General features: G+C 35.4%; 3 protein-coding genes across 7 annotated transcripts; 1 reads left to right on the top strand and 2 right to left on the bottom strand.

The window, feature by feature from the left end:
* Positions 1-2296: 2296 nt before the first annotated feature.
* On the bottom strand, positions 2297-3987 carry LOC135607951 (embryogenesis-like protein). Its single transcript, XM_065100264.1, has 2 exons — positions 3465-3987; positions 2297-2525 (listed from the first exon to the last, which is right to left on the bottom strand). The coding sequence occupies exon 1, from the start codon at positions 3914-3916 to the stop codon at positions 3473-3475; it is 444 nt and encodes a 147-aa protein (XP_064956336.1). The 5' UTR covers positions 3917-3987; the 3' UTR covers positions 2297-2525; positions 3465-3472.
* Positions 3988-9364: 5377 nt separating this feature from the next.
* LOC135607949 (ubiquitin-conjugating enzyme E2 2-like) lies at positions 9365-16679 on the top strand. Of its 2 annotated transcripts, none has more exons than XM_065100247.1 (6): positions 9365-9691; positions 10607-10740; positions 10830-10855; positions 12589-12678; positions 13862-13950; positions 16357-16679. In XM_065100247.1, the coding sequence occupies exons 2-6, from the start codon at positions 10616-10618 to the stop codon at positions 16483-16485; spliced, it is 459 nt and encodes a 152-aa protein (XP_064956319.1). In that variant the 5' UTR covers positions 9365-9691; positions 10607-10615; the 3' UTR covers positions 16486-16679. The 2 variants fall into 2 exon arrangements, with proteins under 2 accessions (XP_064956319.1, XP_064956325.1); XM_065100253.1 differs by having other exon boundaries at positions 9451-9691; positions 10611-10740.
* A 718-nt stretch (positions 16680-17397) lies between these two features.
* On the bottom strand, positions 17398-23403 carry LOC135607944 (small GTPase LIP1-like). Of its 4 annotated transcripts, XM_065100233.1 has the most exons (8): positions 23258-23403; positions 22979-23144; positions 21980-22071; positions 21756-21897; positions 20722-21026; positions 19322-19375; positions 19109-19239; positions 17398-18029 (listed from the first exon to the last, which is right to left on the bottom strand). In XM_065100233.1, exons 2-8 carry the CDS (start codon positions 23073-23075, stop codon positions 17834-17836), a joined length of 1017 nt encoding a protein of 338 aa, XP_064956305.1. In that variant the 5' UTR covers positions 23076-23144; positions 23258-23403; the 3' UTR covers positions 17398-17833. The 4 variants fall into 4 exon arrangements, with proteins under 4 accessions (XP_064956305.1, XP_064956300.1, XP_064956306.1 ...); XM_065100228.1 differs by having other exon boundaries at positions 22979-23399; XM_065100234.1 differs by having other exon boundaries at positions 17398-18026; positions 22979-23397.
* Positions 23404-23575: the final 172 nt, after the last annotated feature.

Genomic DNA, 23575 nt, shown 5'->3' with positions numbered 1-23575 from the left:
CAATTAATGAGGCTATATTTATTTTGAAAAGATCTTCGAGAATTTATTCTCTCATGTCATCTCAAATACAAGCATGTGGACCAATTTTAGTTATTCTTCTGTATTTCAATCGATAGAGAATTTGTCCATTTCTACTATATCTTTTCAAATTCAAGTTGGCATTTTTTGTTATGGCACGTTGGCAATTGTTCTTTCAGGTTCCTCTGTTCTGATCCTATCTTCATTTCTCGGGACCTGGTGACTTAGACCCCCAGAGTTGAACCTAATTGTATTTTATTGTCATGATGGTTCACATTAGAAGCATGTATCCAATAATAGGATAATGGACACTCACGACTTTGGGTGAGACCTCAACGCTAGAAAAGAATCCCTGGGGAGGCTTTCTCCTAAACCAAAGTATGGATCAGCGATTGCTTCACCGGCATTTCAAATGAACTATGGCCTGTGGTTCCTGTCTCATAGCCAAAGGCCAATTCTCGAGGATTTTAGACTTGGCAGGAATAAACTATCTTTTCATTTGCGCAATCATATTTATTGGGGTCACTTAAGTGTTATTGGATCAAAACGCATGCAGAATCACATTTTAACTAGAAGTAATTTGGGGCAAGTTAACGGCAAATAACCTATAAATTCTACTCCTACACCGTATGTAGGTTCATCACATTCTCAGAAATGACTTTTAAATTCAAGCCTGATAGAACTCTAGACGGAAAAAATAAACATCCTCCCTGACAAAAAGCCTTGCAAGAGGATATTTAGAAGCCAAATCCCAAATAGAGTATCAACAATGTGAATGTCGAATGAGCCTATTTCATCTACGAGCTCATCTCCAATGGAAGCCGGGCAGTATCAGTAACAGAGGCATCACACTCGTGTACTAACCATTCGCCATATAAGTCATATAAGTGAAAGAGATTGACAGTGTAAAGGCTGCATGTGCAAACCATGCTTCGATAAATGGAAGTTTAGCTCACCCTATCGCCTAGTCCTTGGCATGCAGCTCTCATGTTGGAGCTGAGAACAAAATAATAAAAAGCACTTACATCGAAAAGTTGGTTATATCAAGTTAATTACATGTTACCTGAGAATAATTATATCTATTTAGCATCTCAATCCCTAAATTTTAAAAAATTATATTAAAATTTTTATAGTTAGAAAAGTAAAATATATAATCTCATTTAACATGACATGATCGATTTTATCGACAGAAGCACAAAAACGATGGACAAAAAAATAATTTCAACGTCCCAATTACGATTTCGGTGGTGACAAACGATGACGTTGCTGAGGGCCACGAGTGACTATTATAGATGAGGGAGAGTGACGACGAAAAGTGAAGCAAAAGGAGAGGAGAAAGAGAATGACATAGATACATCTACATTGATGCCAATGTAGATGTCGAGTGACCATTTCGTTGCTTTGCATTTACGTTAACATCACTCAGCAACTACGTCAGCACCAATGCAAATATAGAGCAACGTCTTTCTGCATCTAAATAGTGTCGATGCAGATGCATCTATGTCATCTGCCACTACTGAAAATGTAACTGGGACGTGAAAATTATCTTTTGTCCTATCATTTTCGTGCTTCTGTCGATAAGACCTACGATGTTATGGTAAATGAAACTAAATGTTTTATTTTCATAATTATAAAAATTTTAATATAAATTTTTTAAGTTTAATGACCGGAATGCTAAAAAGATCTAACTATAAGGGATAATATGTAATTAGTCATATTCTAACCTACATAATCTCGACAGCATCTAATATTCGTTTTAAGGAAGACAGGTACTGAATCATAGATCTATTTCCAGACTAGTCATCCCTAAATGCACAAGAGGCAATGTTCATTTTCTTGGTTTATATTAGATAGCTATATTATCATCCCAAACTGGAATGCTAGAGAATTTTGACCATCAATTTAGGACTATCCAGATTCAACCGAGATGATTATTCAAAATAAGAGTAAAAGAGAACAGCTATGTGTAAAAATCCTTTGTTAGAAGTATGTTCAAGTAAAACAAAGCCTTATTGCTCGTGAACAAAGCAAAAGCCTCTCCTCAAGATCTATCATATTGATATAACTAGACAGGAATTTTAAGCAACAATGGAAGATCTAAAGAATATGTTTAATCAGGATAGGATATTTTCTCTAGAAATAAATAGGTCAGATTACTCAGATTTCTGTAATTAATTCTACGATGTTGCATTCACATGACAGCAACATCTCATAGATTGCTCAGAACTACCAAAATCCTCACATTCCACAAGCGTGCATGGATTTGGAAAACAACAAATTAGGTTCAAGAAATGCTTATCAATATTGATATTTCCAGAACAATACAACAGATTAACATAAATTTTCTTTTTATAAACCTTGGAGCTTAAAATTTTGAATCATGCAACTTCACAACCTACTCGAGCACAATCTCCCTGCATCCTCTAGGAATGGACTCATAAGGCCAATCTCGCAAAAGAATTCGTGTTTATGGGGTATCAGCAATTATATGATAGATCTTCCAGAATCTGAGTGAAAGAAATTCAACTTTAGATTAGTAAGACATGAGACCTAAAGTGCATTTTGACCAACCATATATATGATATCCAAATAGGTCTAAAGCTTGCAATGGGTCACTAGCTCAAACATATCAGAGTAATGGTTAAACAGAACGATGAATTAAACATATGGATACAACTTTTAATTGGAAAAGCACAAAAATGCTTTAAGAACCTAAGAATCCAAATATATCTGGAAATTACATTTTAAAAAATAGTATTCCACATGTTCTTCGCAATTCATTATTTGACATGATCAGGCATTCTATTATATCCCACCTCAACGATCGAAAGTCAAATTGGATCTTCAACTGCCTTTCGTGGTTCTCCTTTACTTGCAATCCATCCTACTTAGCTCACAAGACTACCGAAAAGAAAATTAAAGTAACTTCGTTTGTGGCAACCTATCAATTTTCTTATAAAATTTTGATGTCTTTGCCAACTTAGGCAATATACACATATACGCATGTATACTAATGGTGTCTCCATCCCCCCCCTCCCTTCCTCATTATCAAGCATTCTCAACAGTTTACTCTATAAACATTCCTACAAATTCCCCAAAATCAGTAACCGCGACTACCTAAAAACTGTGGAAACAACTTCTTTGAATCCGAATACCTTACCTTGCACCCACAAACTGTCCATTGCCAAGATTTCGACACATAAACTCTACGCCATAGGTTTGGGATGTACACGAAAAAGGATACTTATAAGAAAAAGATAACCTTCATCATTTCATCCAATGGCATTAAACATTCAAGAATGATGCCTCCTTATCAAACAGGAAAGGGAACATGATATGTTTCGGGCAGATAACTCGAGACAAGTGGAGACAAGATCAGAAGCTTACTGATCAAAGATTAATTCGAAGCAAGAAATATCGGAAATCAGAATGCGAAGAAGACCGACCTCGAGAACTAATCATCCAACTGCTTGAGCTCCGCCTTCAACTGCTCAATCTTCAGCCCCATCGATCTCTGCAGCGCCATCCGCTCCTTCTCAGGCAACCTCGCCAGCAGCCCTTCGAACATATCCAGCACCGTCTTCACCGCCTCGCGGGCGCACTCCGCCTCCTCATCGAAGTAGATCGTCTCCTTCGACTCCATCGCCGCTTCGATCTCTTCCCGGGCCTCCGCGAACTTCAGGTTGATCTCATCCACCTCCTTGCTGTGGTCAAGGGGTCCTCCGCCGGTGGCGAATCCATGGCGGCCAAGACTCGGGGGGAGCGGGCATCGCATCAGGCGGAAGGACGAGAAGGGGAGACCAGGGGGGACCGGTGTGGGAGGTTTTGTGAGGATCGCGGGAAGAGAGGAGAAGGCGGAGATGGATTTGTGGAGCAGAAACCGAGCGCTTCGCCGCATCGCTCACGATCAATTCGATTGGAGCCGACTTGGTCGAGGATTTGAAGGGTTAGGCGATAGAAGGGATGAAAGATTTCCCATTATATTAGGATTCTATTAGCGTCATATATTTTAAAAAAATTGTATTAAAATTTATATAATCCTAAAAACAAAATAAATAACTCATAGCCGGTTATATTAATGTAAAATATAACATATAATATGATGTACTAGATTGGTATGAAAATGATATATGAAAAAATAATTTTAATATTCTTTTATTTTTATTTTATCAAATAATAATAATTTTAATATTTCACTTGAGTCACGCAACTAAACTCTGAGGGCTTATAATGCTGAGCTCCTCAGCCAAGTTATAGGATAGAATGAGTAGATCATGAGTCTAACCAAATAACTAGTTGTACTAAAAGACCAAATTGAGTCCTTAGGGAGGAGCTCGACCCACTTAGCCTCCACCCACTTTGTGAGCTATCTATGCTAATAACGAGGGATTTGCATCGGCCCAAAGTTGGTACAAAAGGATTTAGGATGTCTATTTTCTATTAGGCAAAGGGTTAAACGTAATCGATTGTGATTTGGGGGATTATTGGTTGATGTTGGTTTTACATGAATTTCTAGTATTAATTGCACCTTTGAGCGTAAGTTGTGATATCCTTGCGTAGTGTCATCCAGTTGAACCTCTCAAGAAGAATTCTAAAGGTGAGCATAGTGTCATCCAGTCGATGTGCTCTCCACACACACCTTTATGGATGACTAGGACCCTCTCAGTCTCCTAAGATGTCAAGCACCTATGGAGTATTGGTTGAAAGACTTACAATAGAAGCGATTGTTAATCATATGGTACCATACTTAATAGTGTTTGATTTCTGAGTCAAGGAGGAGTCAATTGGGAGCATCTCGTCCCTCTTGTAGCATAGGATCTCGTTTATTCAATAAGGTTCTTACTCGGTATAAGCAACTTCAAAGGTGTTGATAATTTATGTCGACAATATATTGGCTTACACTTTGTCATCTTTCAGGTTGAGGCTAGCCTTACAAGTACTTTAGCCTAAGAATTATCCTTGTGAGATACCTATAATACATTGAGCTTGTAGAAGTTAGATGTTAGTATTGCACCTCAAGGTACTATGTCATTGTCACATCTCGGGCTTCAAAGCTCATATTCACTTGGTTAATGAGTAGTTGTAAATTATTAAACACCATCAACTCATAAATTTATAACTCTCTTATGAGCCAAAGTCACAAGAGGAGTGCTTTGTACTTAGTTTTATTATTAGAAATTTTAAAATCGAACTAGATGGCTTGCTCATAGACTAGCTTGTTGAGGCATTTGATGACAAGTCTAGCACCACCTCCACCCAAGGTGGCCAACCCATCGACAAGCAATGTCCATGTGGGATGGACATATGTGTTCTTGAATGGCGGTGGGGTGTGCTTCGAAATAAAGTTAGCCAATGTCATTGTCGAACTCTCACAGCTCTACTAACCGAGTAACTAAACTGGCATATCTATTTAGGAGAGGACCTATCGAAGGGGTTAGTCAGTGATCACCTTAATCACATGCACTTTAAAGTACAAGTGTATCTTTCTCTAGCTTCTCGATTGACAAGTATCACATCTCGAGCTCGCTCAAGATATGACTAATATAGTATATGGGACTTTGGATCCCCACATCATCTCAGATCAAGATCAAACTAACAATAAAGCTTGTGGCAACGAAGTAAGGCTCAAAGTTTCACCCAAGATATAGGAGGTGAGTTTTGATAGCCATGCTATGTGATCCTTAGTTTATCAAAGGCACCTTGTCACTCCTTCATCCACATAAAGCCCTTCGAGTTTTATAATATAAGAAACAAAAGAAGACATTTATTGTTCGACCGAGAGAAGAATCGATTGATGACTACTAGCTAATCCGTCAACTATTGGACCTCTTTGATCGATCGAGGTAGGTGCATCTCTAATATGACCTATACCTTCTCAGGGTTAGTGTTTATTCATCATTAACGCATAATAAAACCAAGAAATTTACCCTGAGTTAATTTTAAAAATACGCATTTGGTCGGGTTGAGATTCATTTAATTTTTTTAAAATGTTTGGAATGTCTTTGCTAGGTCGATCAAATGCGTGTTAGTTGTCTTGCTTTTCACGATTATGTTATCAACATAGACATCGATATTTCTCCACATCTAGTCCTTAAATATTTTGTTTATCATACTCTAGTAAGTCTCCCCAATAATTTTCATTCAAAAAAATATGATTTGGTAGCAATATGTTCCTCGATCAATAATGAACAAGATATGCTTTCATGACCGGAGAAGGTATCCATAAATGTTAGCAACTCATGACCCGAGGTGGCGTCAACTAGTTAGTTGATCCGAGGGAGGGGGTAGCTATCCTTTGGACATGCGTTATTAACATCGGTATAGTCAATACACATCAATCAATTTTTATTAGATTTTTTAACGAATATAATATTGGCAAGCCACAAGGGGTATTGCATGTTGGAGATAAAACCAGCACATAACTTGTCTACCTTATTGTCGACGGCTTGCTAGCAGTCAAGGATAAGCTTTTGATGCCTTTGCTTTATTGGGTGTGCCTCATGTGAGAGGTTCAAATGGTGCTAGGCCACGCTAGGGTTGATTCCAAGGATATCTTTCGAGACTACACAAAGACTTTAATATTACTTCGAAAGAAGTCTGATAAGTTATATTTGTTATGGCTTAGGCAACGCTGCCTTGTCTCTTAATAATATGGTCGAGTTAGAGCTTTATCAAGAGTTACTTCGATTAATGATTCCATAGGCTCAAAGCGAGGGGTTAGCTTGTGGAGATCTTAATGGCACTAAGAGGAAATGTAAATTATTACTATGGCATTTTAAAGCAATTTTAAAACTTGATCGAGAAAAAACATATTTTGAAAACTTGATTGATTAAGTAAAAGTTTTGAAAAATGAAAATACTAATACTAAATCATAAGTAAAAGACAAGTAATGAGAGACAAACTAATTTATAATGGTTCAATCTTCTCATCCCCTCTCGATCTCTCTTTCCTAGTGATTATTATCTTTCACTATCAATTTTCTTTTCAATGAGCATAGATCAACTATCCTTCTTACAATTTTTTTTTTCAAGTTTAAGAGATTACCTTCGCACTCACTTTTTACAAAAGACCATTTACCTCAACTTAGTATTACAACTAAGCTCAAGATAGAGGAGATTCAAACTATGCTCAAAATGAGAGTATACCTCGTTATCTTAGGAATGGATACTCCATTAATCAAGCTTTAATAAGGTATTTATAGGCCCAAAAGACTTTAAAAATATAGCTAAAATTGTAAATCCTTAAAATTTCAAGGTACAGGTGGCATTACCGTTGACACTTGGTACTATTGTCATAACTTTTGATATAAATCATAAATCTAGATAGACTATGGGAGTACTATTATCATAAAATTTAAAATTTAGATGGTATCGCTATCAACCTAGGTGGTACTACCACCTAAACTGATAGTACTATTGCCAATAATATTGATAATATCTTTTTGTGTTGTTGATTGACTTAAACAATACTATCGCCTAAGCCTAGTAGGACCATCATCCAGACCTAGTATAGGTAACTTGGTTGATCTTCTAACATGTCCAATTCTTACCTAAAGGTAACTATAATATTGGGCTCAAAATTAGTACAAAAATGACTCAAATTGACCGAAAACACTTGAATCTTAACTCAATAATTTTATTCGGTATAACATTAAAGCTTTAGACATGTTTTTTTGATCTTATGACTCTTTATATGAACCTTCGACACATTATCTTATCACTCAGCATATCGCTTGCTCCTTTCAACACATCGTCTTTGTCACAACGTCCGATCTTCTAATATAAGATTCATTCCTTCTAACACGATGTTCAAACCTCTAGCATAAATTTCACCCTTTAGCATATCAAACAATCCTTCAACTCAACATTTGTCTCTTAGGTGGTTCGAGTGTATTATTAAAATATTTATTAAATCACTTATCTCAAAATTATATTCATCTAATAATTTATCAATTAATTTTTTATCAAAATCTAAGATTTAATCGTCTTTTCATTTTGATGATAATAATTGATTAATGGTATGGCTTTAACAAGACTTCTCATGTGTGTATATGTCATCTTAAAAAAGGTAGATGAACTTGAACTAAAAAATAATAACATATATCAATTCAATACTAATCTTGAATTCAAGTTAAAAGAAATTTGATTTTGTTGATATTATCATTATAAGCCCAAAAATATAATCAAATTTTAAGTTTTAAAAAATAATATTTAATCATTATCAAGATTTAATGCATAGTTTAAAAGTTATACAAGCATTATAATTCTTTTTGTTCAATACATAAGTTAGGTATGAATTACTGCTTCTTTCCTTGATGGACAATAAAGAAAATATAAGTTACTATTTTTCTCTCTTTGTCATAAAAAATAAAACAAAATATATAAGACATAAATACGAAAGAGTCATAAAACAAATCTCAAATTATGAATATCAATAAATCAAGAGAAAGATCATAATTAATTTGGATAAATCTCCCCCAAAATCATTAGCAAAAAAAATAATATGATAGGAGAACAAATAATAAAAGGTATTTAATCATATATTTGAAAGATTCAACATGTTTAATTCTCTTCTAAAAAAATCAAATTGAATTTTACTTAGAGGCTTAGTAAAAATATCTACAAGTTGAAAACTAAATTCAATAATATTCCATAAATCATAATCGATAGAAAGCAAAAAAAATTTGCATTCATATTTTTTCAATAGGTGTAATTTATCTTATTGAACATGAAAGGACTTGTGATATAGTATCTCTTAATTGCTTGAAAATATCATTATTTTTTTCTTAGGTGTTAATCTAAAGGAGAAAATTTTGCTTTGATACCAATCGTTCGAATCTTAATAACACTAGAAAAAAGATAGATGAATTAATGCTATTGATCAATTTTAAAATTCGATAGAGAAAATAATATAGTTTAGAAACTCGATTAATCAAGTAAAAATTATAAATAAAGAGAATAAATACTAAATCACAAATAAGTCACTTTTGACATAAGTCATAAATTTAGAAATATATTATCATCATAAAATCTGAATTTTGAGCATATTATTATCATAACTTTTTACATGAGCCATAAATTTAAAAAAAAAATATTATTATCATAAAATTTAAATTTTGGACAGTACCATCATCACCCAGTAATATCGTTTAAATTGATGATACTATCATTGATAGTGCTGATAATATTATTCTATACTATCGACTGACTTAGGATATATATATATATATATATATATATATATATATATATATATATATATATATATATATATATATATATATATATATATATATATATATATATATATATACCACACTAGGAAGGAAACGACAAGAGGAAATGGCACACATTTTGAAACGAGCCGACTGGGTCTAAGTCGCGAGTTAACTCGCGGTGCCAATCAACGCTCTCAATAAAAAGCCCTCTTCGCTTCGCTCCGGATGTACCGTGCGAATTCTTCTCTCTTCGTTGCGATTCGCCTCTTCATCTTGCTCTTCGTCGTTCCCGAATAATCGAAGGTTTCTTCTTCACGTTGCTTTCGTGACTGAGATCGAGGGCGGAGGAGGAGTCGATCGGGCAACAGGGCGACGCCAAATTAGCTATTGTTTCTTAGACGGGGCGGCTGCGTCCCGAGAGAATTCCGTCTCTCGCAGTCGCGGCTGGGTCACAGGTAGAGCAATCCGTTCGATTCGCGTCCTCTGTCGATCTCGTATTTGTTTTGTTTGGTATCGTTTCTTACCGATGCGATTTGGTGGTGGAATTGATCTTGTGCGGAAAACATCAATTGATATATTTTGTTGCGGAAAACCCTAATTTCGCTTTGTCTTCCTCTTTTGCTATTATGGTAGGAAGTATTGGTTGATTTCTGAGACTTGTACGTGTAGAAGCCTTGGATGATCTTATGGAATTAGTCCGCTTTGTTAATTAAACTTGGGTCTGATATATGTTTTTTTGATATATAGGTTAATGTATTGGCCAAAAAGAGGTCCTTTTTTGCTTTTCGTGATTGTGTGTGGGGGTATTGAAGGGGGTAACATGCAAATTCTAATTGGATTCAATGAATTCTTGCTCTTGTGATCTTTTTCTCGTTTGCATGTGAAATATGATGCAGTTCTCTGTTCAAGTTGTCACGAAAAGATCGTCATGCATTCGTTGCTTTATCTAGTATATATCAACATGAAATATACTCTCTAGATAAATAAAACGTGGTTTCTATCCATTTTTTTTTCTTGAAGAGCACCAGTACCCAAAACGTATGGTTAACCAGTCTTGATAAATGAATTGATATCTCCAATTCATTTTGAGGAGGGGGGGGCCAAGTCAAATACAAGACCAGTTAATGATTCTAGCCTATAGCCGCATAGAGGGTAGGATGGGGAAATTGTGAAGTTTGTGTAAGATGGGAGTCAAAATGCCGATGTTCAACTTTGGGAGATAGGTGTTTGGGAATAGAAATGGAAATGAGATTCTTGAATAGAAAAGCCTATAACCTTTTCTTTCTATTAAAAGTAGACCTGAATAGAAATGGGATTCTTGTGAATTATATATTGACAGTGTATGGAACATGAAAATTTCTTTCATCTAGGTAGCGAGGATGTCGACACCAGCAAGGAAGAGGCTTATGAGGGACTTCAAGCGTTTGCAGCAGGACCCTCCTGCAGGTATCAGTGGTGCTCCTCATGACAACAACATCATGCTATGGAATGCTGTAATATTTGGGTATGTTTGGAAAGAATAATTTACTGTGGTTTTCCTTGCTAATTATGGGTTTATTTTACTGAAACCTTTTTCTTGGTTTTTAACTGCAGCCCGGATGACACACCTTGGGATGGAGGTAGGTTTTCTGGTGCTGTAGTGTCTGCCTAAGGAGTTGGAACATCTTACTGATTTTCTATTATGCAGATGACCCCTGTACCTCATCACCACATATGTTTCCCATTTTTTGCTTTTTGCTAAGTTAGTTTCACTTGTCCAGAAGTTTGATATTTAGCTGTTACACTTTGTCATGTTCCATGGACCGATATAATTAATAAATTGTGTAGTTGTTCATTTGTATTCATATTTTATTAAGCGTGTTTAATTGTATCCATGCTGGTATTATATCATAGTATATACTCTAGGGAAACCAAGAGAAAGCTTCTTCAGTGCAAAATTATAAAGGTTTTCTCTAAGATCGAACAATCTCAATAGCTTAACAAATTGTGTTATAAGTTATAACATCTATTACAGTGAGAAGTTTTAATAATCTAATTGTTGTCAGCTTGTATAATGGAAATTGTCTTCTTTATTTTTTTATTATGGCATTATGTATGCAAACGAAAGGTCATGAATTTTAATATGAAGATTGTAATGTGAAATGGTCTTTTTAAACCAAAGTCATATTTAGGGATTATCCTTGAAGCCTAGGATGTTATTCTTTGCTGGACATGAAAGAACTTGGTATGAAATCTTGGGAATTACCAGGTATCTAAATTGCTAGGCACTTAGAATGGTCAACCAAGATACTAGGCAGCTAAATATGATGCCTTTTTTCAATGCTTAAAATTGGAATTTAGATTGAAATTTTTTTATTAGCTTTCATTCATGCGTTTCTGGTATTAAAAAAAAATAAAACCTATTATGTGGCTTTAGTTGATATCCTTTTGTTTCAAAATAAATTTTGTCAATATTTGTAATTGCTCATTTTTTTCGTGAGCTATCTTGCATCACAGACAACTTATTCTCCCAACAATCCTAGCATTTGTTACAGAATAAGTATGATGATTATTATGGAATTAGAAGAGGAAACATATAGCATCAATTTTAGATGATTGAAGTTTATTTGTTTGCATAATGAGACATAGTGGTAAGTGCATCAAGAATATTGGTTATTGGCATACCAAAGGGAAAAAAAGGAATGCAGTCCTATCATCCTTCTTCTATTTGACTGGTTTTAAGTCCATATTATGTTTTAAATTGGGGAGAGGAGATTTTATTTTCTTATAGTGTAAGTCATGCTCAAATGCCTTGTTCAACAACTTGTGTTTTTTCTCCCTACCATCATCCTATTGCTTGCTCATTTAATTAATTAGGATCTGGTTCTTTCTGGGGTTTCTTGTGGCTTATGCAACAAAACATGAAGTAGTATGTTGTCCACTAAAAGAAAATTAGTATGTTTGATCTTAGAATATGTCTACCATATTGTGTATTATCTAGAGCCAGTCATACTGTTAGATCATGTAGAAAGAGAATCTGCAGTAGTCTACCAAGTTAACCTTTTCAGCTTGCATCTGTATTCATTCTTAAGCCTGAAATTTTATCTAGCAAAATATTATATTACGCTTATTTGAATATTATGAGATTTTGATATCTAATCTTTTAATCATAATTCTGTTCAAGTTTCAAGAGTGGTAAGATCTTTCATTGTCTGAACTACTATTTTTTGTGCAAATCTATGTTTGTATGTGTTGCTTTAACTTATTTCATTTTCTGTCTGCAAATTTTGTATTATATACCTGCTTCCATAAGTTTATCAGCAGTTGATATTGTTTCTGCGTTCTCTGAGCTTGAAATATTTCATCTGACCAGGAACGTTTAAGTTGACACTTCAATTTACAGAGGATTATCCAAATAAGCCGCCAACTGTACGATTTGTTTCTCGAATGTTTCATCCTAATAGTAAGTGAAGATACTGGTTCCTTTTTCTTTCATGAATGTCTATATATATGTTCTTCTTCTTCTCTGGTTGTGCTTTATTCTGCAAGGCCTGATGACTACTACCTGTGTTAGAAATTGTTATTTACACATGTAAGTTGAATGCCAAGACAAACATAGTACATGATATTGTCACTAAACAACAAGAGATGGTTCTTGGACTGGGTGATATTGTCACTAAACAACAGGAGATATTATGTCTCCTTGCACATAGATAATGGATGAGCTCACTAGTCATATATAGGATAGAGTTTTATGGTATATGTTATTTGGTTATGATTTTGTCTTAGCTGATGAGAGTTCAGTTAGACTTGAGATATGGATATTATTGCCAGACATTAAAAGTTTTAGTTTAAGTAGGAGAGTAGTTGAGATAGATGAACAAGAAGTTCTTATGAATAAATTTTGGATATCTTGCTACTATTACTCAATAAAGTCGAGAGATTGTTGAAGATATTGTTTATGAAGTAAAATTGAGATTGTTAGAGTGGAGAGGAGCAATAGGATGGTCGTTTTTTCCCTTTTCAAATTAGTAGTTCTCTTTCTTTATATTTTTGAGAGCTGTAAGGCAACCATGCTTTATTGATCATTGTGTCATGCAATTATGAAACTTGTGCAAAAAAGTTAATATAGTCAAAATATGAATCTTAATGTGGATATATGGGGTTACTATAAAAATAAAATAAAAAATATTTTTAATTCCTGAGCTACTAAGAGAGGGTACGAGGAAAAATCTTTTATGGTGATGTGAACACGTACAAAGAAGGCTTAATCTATTTAGACAAGTTAGTCTATTAGGATTAATGGTGTGATTAGAGGTAGTGGGAGACCTAAGATAACTTTAGTATAAACAATGAAATATGATCTTCCTGCCCTTTTATTTAACTAGGGATGTTGCTGACAGCTTAACGGTGGGAAATGCCTCATTTAGAGTTCAACTGATCAAGGGGTTAATTTTTATGTTAATACCTCATTGCCAATTTGTTGTAGAGTTGTTTGAATGTGGAGTTATTTTCCATCACAGAGGTTGTCCTTTATTTGCTGAATTTACTGGTTGTGATCCTGGGAAGTTTAAATTAATGTTGTTATATATTGAGTGTTTAATATTCTTTAGACTAATCCTAATGCTTTTGAATGAATTATTCAGTTTACGCAGATGGAAGTATATGCTTGGATATTTTGCAGAACCAATGGAGCCCAATATATGATGTAGCTGCCATTCTTACTTCTATCCAGGTATTAGGATCCATTATTTTCTTAATCATACACAAAAGTTTCTCCTATATTCTTGTTGAGCTTTTCTTAAAACTTTGTTAGTTTGATGACCCTTCTCTCCCTGTTGTCGTGCTTTGAAATGCAAAATATATTTAGTGTTTGACATCCTTAATTTATCATTTATGTGAACTGGAATAAATAAGTGTGCCAACTGCTCAGCAATTTTTATGTTTGTTCAGGAATTTTTTTCTGCTGATTTTAACAGTAGGGACTTAGACAATTTCATTTATGTATACAAGCTCATACTTTTTGTCTAACAATGTGAAGGGCCTTGAGGTTTTCACAATAAATGATCTTGTTAGTATATGGTGACTGGATGTTATAAACAGGTCGAGTGTATCAATTTTTTTTTTTACATCTGATTGGTGGAGTCTTGGAAATATAACTGCAGATTTGTAACATGAGGGAGATCCTCTGAATTTCAGTTGATCTTATTTTTCCATCTTATATGGCATTTATTTGGGTTAGGCAGTCAATATCTACCATCTTACTTTTGAGGTCAGACTTCTGTGGCAGATTAGACTCGTTGAGCTTGGTTCTACTAGGTGGATTTTGTTTTTGTATCCTCAATTATGGTAAAGTGGAGGAAAAAATTGGAAAAAATGCCAAACCTAGGAAAAACGGGGCAATGAGAAAAGGAGAGGAAGAGTTTTTTTGATGTGGTAGCATTAGCATGAGTGGTGCTGGCTTGGTGGGGAAGTTTGGTGATGGGCTCAGATGAGGCTTGTTTGGGAGGGTTGATGGATAATGGTCTCAGATAAATATGAAAATATCAAAGTTGATGAGAAAGACGAAGAAAGAAGAGGGAGAAAAGAGTTCAAGGTCTAGGCCTTGCGATTTTGGTTATACGTTTGCCAAACCTGTTTCTAAATTGGTAGATTTTGTAAAGTTAACAGTACTGGTAAATATCTTGGGTGGTGTGCTTTCTTGGGTGGAATGAAAAAATATGTTGGAAGTTTTCCAATCATATCTGTAAGGCTTGGCTTTTATGTCACAACTTCTATGAGCTTAGTTGTTTTGAATCCTGTGTTTCTCTTAAAATATTATTATGGATGTCACCTAGGCTGCTTAGGGCCTTGGCACCTCACTTAAGTATCCACCCAAACAACAGCAGAACACCGTGATAGTGCATAGGAAGCTACTTAAAACTCCCAAGGCCTGCTTTTTTCTCTCTAAAACGGTTGTTTGTTACAAATAGTTGTTACTGGAGGGTAATAGGATTTGACTAAAGATTGGGAATGTTTTTCAATTCGAACATTGGAACAATAGCAAAAGGTTTTCTTTATCAAGTTGTTTGTAATAGTTGTTTTAGGCTTTTTTCGGTAAACAATAAGATGAATCAAATCTTTTTACTGTGAACATAGTATCTTCCGTAAAAACACCTTTTAGCAAACACTGAAGGAGTCTCACGATTGTAGTTTAAGTTTCAATATGAAACAGTGGTTGTTAAGATTTCCATCTCCGCCTAGGACCACCGAGGCATTTGACAACTTTGACTCATCACAAGTAGTCTAACTGAGCTAATAATTATAGTTATCTTAGTAGATGATAACTTGGGTTATCTAAGGTCCATCAAAGACTAGTCATATGAGGATGTGGTACTTGCTTTAGAATGCTGAGCAGCTGGCGATTGGGATAGCTGATGTCAAACAGATATAGGATAATAATGTTAAATAAACTCTTTTCTGAGTCGTAAATTAGCATTTCATATCAGGATTATCAGCAATGAAGTTCGTAAATACTCAACTTGGATTGGGATATAGGATAGCTGATGTCAAACAGATATAGGATAATAATGTTAAATAAACTCTTTTCTGAGTCATAAATCAGCATTTCATATCAGGATTATCAGCAATGAAGTTCATAAATACTCAACTTGGATTGGGATAATTCATAAGTTTACAATATTTGATTAGATCAACATTCATAGCTCATAGATTACATATAGATATAATTCATGCATAGTTTTGTTTCTACATCCTTGTTCTTGTAAATGGCTTACTGGAATGATCTTAGGGTTTATTTGCAGTGTGCAACATCTGTGAACAAGTTTATATTCTTAAGGATACAGGGATGGCTGTAGCATTCATATTTTTTCTATAGGGGGTCATGTTTGCATCTTATCAGCTAAATTTGCAGACAATAAATAACAAATTTTTTTTTTTTTTTCAAAATGGATTGGTGGATGTTTACACTTTTGTTGGTGAGTATATGCATTGTACCTGTGTAGTTATGACGATTTGATGATCACTCTGTATGGAAGCATATGTTACAACAACCTCTGGGTCAATACTTTTATCACTTATCTATCGAAGCCGACAAAGGGATCAATCATCTGCTAACAGTAGAACCAAATTTTTGGTGCAGTCTTTGCTCTGTGATCCTAATCCCAACTCGCCTGCAAATTCTGAGGCTGCACGGATGTTCAGTGAGAACAAGCGTGAGTACAACAGAAAACTGCGTGAGATCGTCGAACAGAGCTGGACAGCGGATTAATGACAGAGTGCATCACACACACGGGGAGAGAAATGGTGCTTGCTTTATCCTGCAGTTGTATGTTGCTGTCTCTAGTAAAATGGTTTGCCTTTGTGCCTGAAACATTGTAATCCAACACGAACCATCCATTCGGTTTCTTTTGCTTGCTGTTGACTTACTCATATCTAGCTTGCTTCTAATCATACACATTTTCACCTTGCTGGTTTGCTTGTTCTGTTGAGCCTTGTTGATTTCATTAGATGGTTTTACTTGAACTTTTTTGAAGCAAGATCTATGTTGGACGGGTTCTCCGTTGTTCTGTTTCTACTGGTTGATTAATGTATTTTTATACTTTTTTTATAGCTTTCTATCGGTTAATCAATCAAAGTCCGAACAATGAGTACCTTGCTGTCGCTATTAAATTGATGATCTCTGGTATCTGAGAGTTTAGATTCGTTATGGAGAGCACTTCTATTTCCGAGAGTCCTAAACTAACCAAATCGACGCCGATGGCGTCGCCCTCCATCCGAACTCATGGCAGAGAATCCACGAGCTTCAGACAGAGGTAGACAGTGAAATAATATTGATCAACAGCCAAACAAATCGATACAGTACTCGTAGGAAATGATGTAAGAACCTATATATTCTGATATCACTATATAAAATAGAAGACGACGTGAAAATGACAATACACCAAACAGTAATACCATATGGATGCTTTGTCAAACCAGTTTTAACCCTATCGTACAGTGCAAAAGGAAAGTATAGAAACCTGAATGCTTTATCGCTCGTCCGTCCGTCCAAAGCTTGTAAATTGTCCTGCTTTACCAAATAACACCATTGTCACTGACCAGCAAAGAGAAAATTGCCTCCCCATCAAACGATTACCAAGTTAAATCATCCCACATCAAACAGATAAATAAGAAACAATGATACGTCAAACAATATAATCCTTTACTGGACATATAATCCTTTACTGGACTGGTATCTTAAATCACTACAAAGAGAACACAAAAAGTTGACGGTCACAACTTCCCTAGTTTATAAGCAACAGGAACCATTCAACCCCAAGAGATGCCGCCTTCTCCAATATTTATAAGCGGTGTATATTTCCTTTCATACGAAGAGATAAACAAAACGGTGCTTGTCCTCTATAAAAAATGATCGGTATACAGTCATAGCAAGTAAAAAAGAATTGCGTACATGTGATGTAACAATCGAGTATATAGTCATGCAACAAGAAGCACAGGCAAGATCCGCAGCAAATTCGACATGGGACCAAGGGGGTCGTCACCGATATGAGAAAGCTTTACAAGCAGGATGAATCACATTAAAACATCAATCTCAGAAGCACCATTAGATGTTGAAATCAAACATTGATATCAGCTCTACTTGATTTTGTGCTGCCCATTTCAGACAGCCCAGAGGTTGAGAATCTTTGGAAGCTGTAGCTCTCAGGCACCGACATAGGCTGCTGAGGATAGAGTGTAGGTGGTGGTGCAAGGTTTAGCTGAGCAGGAAGTGGTGGAAGCACACTGGACTTGTAACCTTCACCACTTAAACTGCTAGAGAAAGGTCAACATTAGTATCATAATAGAACAAATATATGGAAAAAGAAAACAAAAAAACAATAGCTATGAAGGCGATCCAGGTGGTGCTGGCTTCTCATGATATCAAGCTGCCCCAGTAGCAAACAAATATCAGCATGGCAAAACAAACACTATAACGTAACAATCACAGGAAAAAAAAGTTCCGGAGTACCTAATCTTTAGAACTGCTGAACTGGATAATGTGATTGTATGAGGCCCTCAGGGATGATCAAGATATTAGATTGAAACATGAAAAGTAGAGGATATATTAAAATCACATATTGAACCACACAATATGTTTCAAATTGTGTCAAGAATCTTTCGGTGTGACTAAGATTATGATCCAGAAATACTTGATTAAATCACAAAGTTTTTTTTTATATAAAGCCTGGTAGATCACAACTTCCGTGAAATCTTATGAGTCATTTTTTTACTTTAAATTGTGGATTTCTTAAAGGTCTTATAATTTAATTGTAAGTACCGTATCAGAACATTTGCAGGTGCTCATATTGCAGAAACAGGGCAAACCTGACATGCATTCAATCAGGATTCTTATATCTACAGTCAGACTTGTCTGGATCTGCCTTTTATTATCAATTACTGATCATTAATTTAAAAAAAGAAGCCTCTTTCATTCAACCAACACCTGCATCAGGGCCTAATACTTTTCTGAGAGAGTAACATTGTGTCCAGAGGAACTCAATTAATGTGGAGCCATAATAAATGTTGTGAAACTGAATAAATTAGGCCACAGAATTAGTCATACCACACACACACAGACAAAGAAATATCTGTATCATAAAGTACATCACAGAATCTAAGCTCGAGATATGTATACCATTGTTTTGACTTTTTAGTCAGAGTAAGAAAAAAATTGGAAGTCCTTGAGGTTATATCCATAGGTGAGATGCAGAAAGATAAATTTCCCAAATTAACTAAAAGAAAATGGCTAACAAGAAGTAAATGCAAGGACTACTTGCTTTTGCATATGAAGAACAGAAGAAGCAATAAAGGTAAATGATCCTAAAACAACTTGATATTTATTAAAAATATACCTCAATCTTCGGTGAAGTTGATTTTCATCACTTGAATTCTCACTTGTAAGATGAAGCGAGTTTTGGAGTGGGCTTATGGACCATGGACTAGGACCCGGTAGTTCATCAGAGAAATATCTTCTCCTGATCAACTGAAAAGACAGATGACAATGTTAAAGAATAAGAATTATCACAAAACAATCTACAGGTCAACATTAGTTTATTGACACAGACCATATGAAAAAACTTAATCACAGCTTCCTTGTCAAATCTGGCTTCTTTGGCAGCCTGGAGATAGTTAACAGAATTAGGAATAATCCAAGTGCAGACCAATTACTGACCACACACATAAATATGCTGTTCCATGTCTCAAGAATCAATCAAAGAAAATTGAATGGTCGAAAACAATAATGGTATATGCTGAACAAAGATAATTTTCCACCATGATTTCTAAAAATAAATTACTGAAAGCAAAAGGCAGCTCCAGCTAAACCTTGACAAGATACTACGGGTTGGAATATTCTCATATAACATAGTACGTCTACATACGCTAGATAGAAAGGGAAGAGTTGGAATTGTTCTGGAGGATTGAAGTTACAACAAGCTAAGGCATCAAACAAGGATGGGCAGTTCAAGGTCTACTGTTATGAAAAAGGAGTTCTGTAATCCATCTTAAAATCATAGTCATACAGCAAGGAGAGAACAATTGAAAGCTTAAAAAGGCTTCCATGATATCATGGCATACTAGCCAGAGAGAAGAGTCATCAAAAAACAGAAACAACCAATTTAACAGGATCAGGATAAACCCAAAACAGAAAATAAACCAAACCAACTACATGGAAGAGAAAGAAGATTCATTGAACCTTTTGTCCATAAATGACTTCTACCTACCTACAATCTTGCAAGGCTCAACTATTTACTCCAAGTGTAAGAGAACGATCAGAACAAGTGCAAGAAAGGCCAGCATGTTCTCCCCTTCTCGGAGTGACACAACCCGATATCCTTCTAGCCTATTTTAGATGCTGATATTTATTCATATTGCACAAAATGCTTAAATGTAAGCTAATATTATATAAGTCGATCCAACCCAACATCATCTCTTAATTCAGTGATGATATCAATTACTTTTTTCACATGACATAGATCAGACATAAATTAACAGAAATAACTATAGTATCAAGTGTCAAGTGCTTATACTGATGGCACGTACTATTAGACATAAAATCATTAACGGGTTTTTAGAAATAATAGGGAACTATTAAAGGTATTGCATTTTATTTACTATTCATCTTATCATCAAAATTTAAAAAAAAAACCATCAAAGGTTCGATGCCAATTGTAATATAGAGAAACAGCAATTAAAAAAGGGCATACCCAGTACACGAGGCTCCCGCCAATACGGGATCTGGGGAGGGCCAATGTACGCAGCCTTACCTTTAAATATTTAAAGAGACTGTTTCCGTGACTCGAACCCTGGTCTCCCAGGTCGCAAAAGAGCAACCTTACTGTTGTACCAAGACCCACCCATAGAGAAACAGTAATTGCAACTGGGAAAAAGGTAACTTCATTGCAGAAAAGGCCTAAATTGCTGATAAAAAACTAATTAACTCAAGCTTCAAAGTAAAACTTCTTACTGCCAAGAGGCCTGAACTGCCTGGAAAACTCTCTGCCAATGGAAGTTCTTCACTAGAAGGAAGCAGGCCTTGTTTCTCAACCCACTGGCGAGCAACATCGACAAGATTGCCGCTGCTTACCCTTGTACCCTCTTTGGCAGAAATATCAGCTTTGTTACCGATAACTAAATAAGGAACAGGAAGGCCTCCAGGACCACCAGATCCCAAAGGAGCTGAAAATGTACCATTTGCTGCAATCTCAGCAGCCCACTTGTGCAAGTTTGTCTTGGTCCTTCTTTGAGAGAGGTCATGAACAAATATAACCCCTACAAAAGAGTTTTAAATAAAAGGTGACCAGAATTCATGTACTCTCAGCAGATACACTTTTGTAGCAAGTCAATGCAAACAAAAAAGAAGTGTATTCATAGAACATATCAGTTTCCTTTATTACTATCGAATATCATACATGGAAAATTGATGATCGTCAGACAATCCATAATCATAAGGTCAGGCTTCTATGCATGTGATTCCTTCAACAGCCCATTCAACTTAAGGAAATACGTTGTCCTGAGCCTGGACTATAAGATCAATCATTAAAGTTAAAGAACACAGAGAGCATGCTATTTAGTTCCAATTTAATTGGTGCCCTGGATGGAAATAGCTTTTCTATATCAAATTTGCTTTGGCCCAAATAAGTTCAAGGGCTCATCAACCTTGAAATCACAGAAACCAGAATTTTCCAACTAAATCAAGGTCCAATTAAATTCTTAAAAAAATATCATTTTACCATGAGAAATGCAAATAAAACAAAAAAATACCAATTAGATTAAATTTAGCAGGTAAAGGATATTAATCAATAGGATACAATTAAAAATAATTCAGCAACATATTTTTCACCTTTTTTTGGTCTTGAAGACATAAATAATGATGACAATACCTACAAGTACAATATTTAAAAGCTATGACAATATCTTAAGTACAATAAAGCTATGACAAATCAAACACTGGTGACTTGTAATAATAGACCACTGACGATTTGAGACACAAGAACTTACCATTAATTTGTGAATAGAAAAGAGATCGACAATCCTTGTAACGTTCATGTCCTGAGGTATCCCAAAGCTCAACAAAAAAGTCTCTGTGTGTGTCACTTCTTATGCTATTCGAAGAGCTGCTAACACTTCCATAAGAAACATGCTGGGCATGATATCATTAAGACATTGTGAGCTAACTTTGATGAAAAACATATGCAAGTTTTGAGAAAAAGAAAAAGAATTACCTTCACACCCACTGTGCAGCCAACTGTTTGAGAAGGTCGAGCAATGGAAGAACCCTTCAAGATTAGGTGTACTAGGGATGTCTTTCCAACACCTGACACAAGATCAAAGATCAAGCTGAAGTGGTAAACTACAATGACATATATCCATATATAAGCACACTCCATGCAACAAAACCCCCCAAAGATGTTCATGAATAAGTTGTATATGAAAGTATGCAAATATATGCATTCATCAGAAAACAGTTGAGTAAATTTAAATGGACCAATTTGCATGGAAATCAACATGTGAGGATTATTTGGACAAAACAACATTTAAAAATCAGACAGTAGCTTGATAGTCGAAAACTAAGAGTCTCAGATGCAAAAGGAAAAGGCAAATGACCAGATCCACTAAAATACAAACTCTGAGCTTCTACAAAATCCGTATGTGAAACATTGCACAAAAGGGATAAAAAACCCCACACATCTATTGAATTCTATCAATTGTATTCACTGACAATAAATTTGAACATTGGCTGTTACTGAAACTATATAAGAATTTGAATATTTGTTATGATTCTTAAAGTATACCGAGTAAATCTCAAAAACCCCTTTTAACAGGAGAACTGAGAAATTATTATTTTGTCAATAGTATTCACCTAAGTGTCTTCTTCAACAATCTATCATGAAACAACTCTACTCCAGCAAAAGGATAATCCCTCCACGATACTCACACAGAAGAACATTCAAAAACAAAAACCTCACTGTAGACACATATAACTAGCTGCAATATCAATTTACACAAACAATGAAGGGAGTCCTTAAGTTTCTAATAATGATCTCAAGTATCACTGACAACTAATCATACTTGTATAATCATGAACATGCATATTCCCATACTTGTTGTAGGAATAATTAGAAAGAAATATGCAATAAATGTAGAGGCACTCGCAACAGCCAACAAATAAACTGACCAACTATCCAACGATCAGCTCAAGTTTGTTTACAGCAATCCAATACCTGCGTCGCCGACGACGAGAACGCGGACCTGGCCACAAGGAGGACTACCGTTATGCTCCCTACTACCAGTCTCCTTCTCCCTCTCCCACCAAAACATGGTGATCACCACCAAATCCTTCGACCAGAAGAAACGCCTCGAAGAAATCCAGGATCGAGATCAAGCGCCCTAAAATTCAAGACGGAAACGACGGGTTTCATTTCATCTCATCCAAACTCCACAAGCACCCACCCAAATCGAGCAGCATGCCAAGATCCACCGACGAAAAACCAACAAGAGACCTAAATCTCGACGGCCGAAGTTTCCGATTCGCGATCGAACAGGAACGAGGTGCCCCCAAATTGGCGAGATGCGAGTCGAGACGAATCGGGGGCTTCTGGAATCGATGGAAATGGGTCCGATTTGGACCTCAATGGGTAGATCGGAGATTTTCGTTCTCTTATTTCCCTACTTAAGTATTTTTATAATAATATTATTTGGGCGAATTCGGAAATTGTTTTTTTTTTTCTTAAACAACGTCTCGTTTTTTTTTTTTTTTTTTTTTTTTGGTTTTTTTATAAATTATTTTAAAATTTTAAATTATTTTAGATATACATTCT

Source organism: Musa acuminata, chromosome BXJ1-2 (assembly GCF_036884655.1).
Source record: "Musa acuminata AAA Group cultivar baxijiao chromosome BXJ1-2, Cavendish_Baxijiao_AAA, whole genome shotgun sequence".
NCBI lineage: Eukaryota > Viridiplantae > Streptophyta > Magnoliopsida > Zingiberales > Musaceae > Musa > Musa acuminata.
The sequence above is the reverse complement of the archived record's forward strand: the minus strand, read 5'-3'. Positions and strand labels throughout refer to the sequence as shown.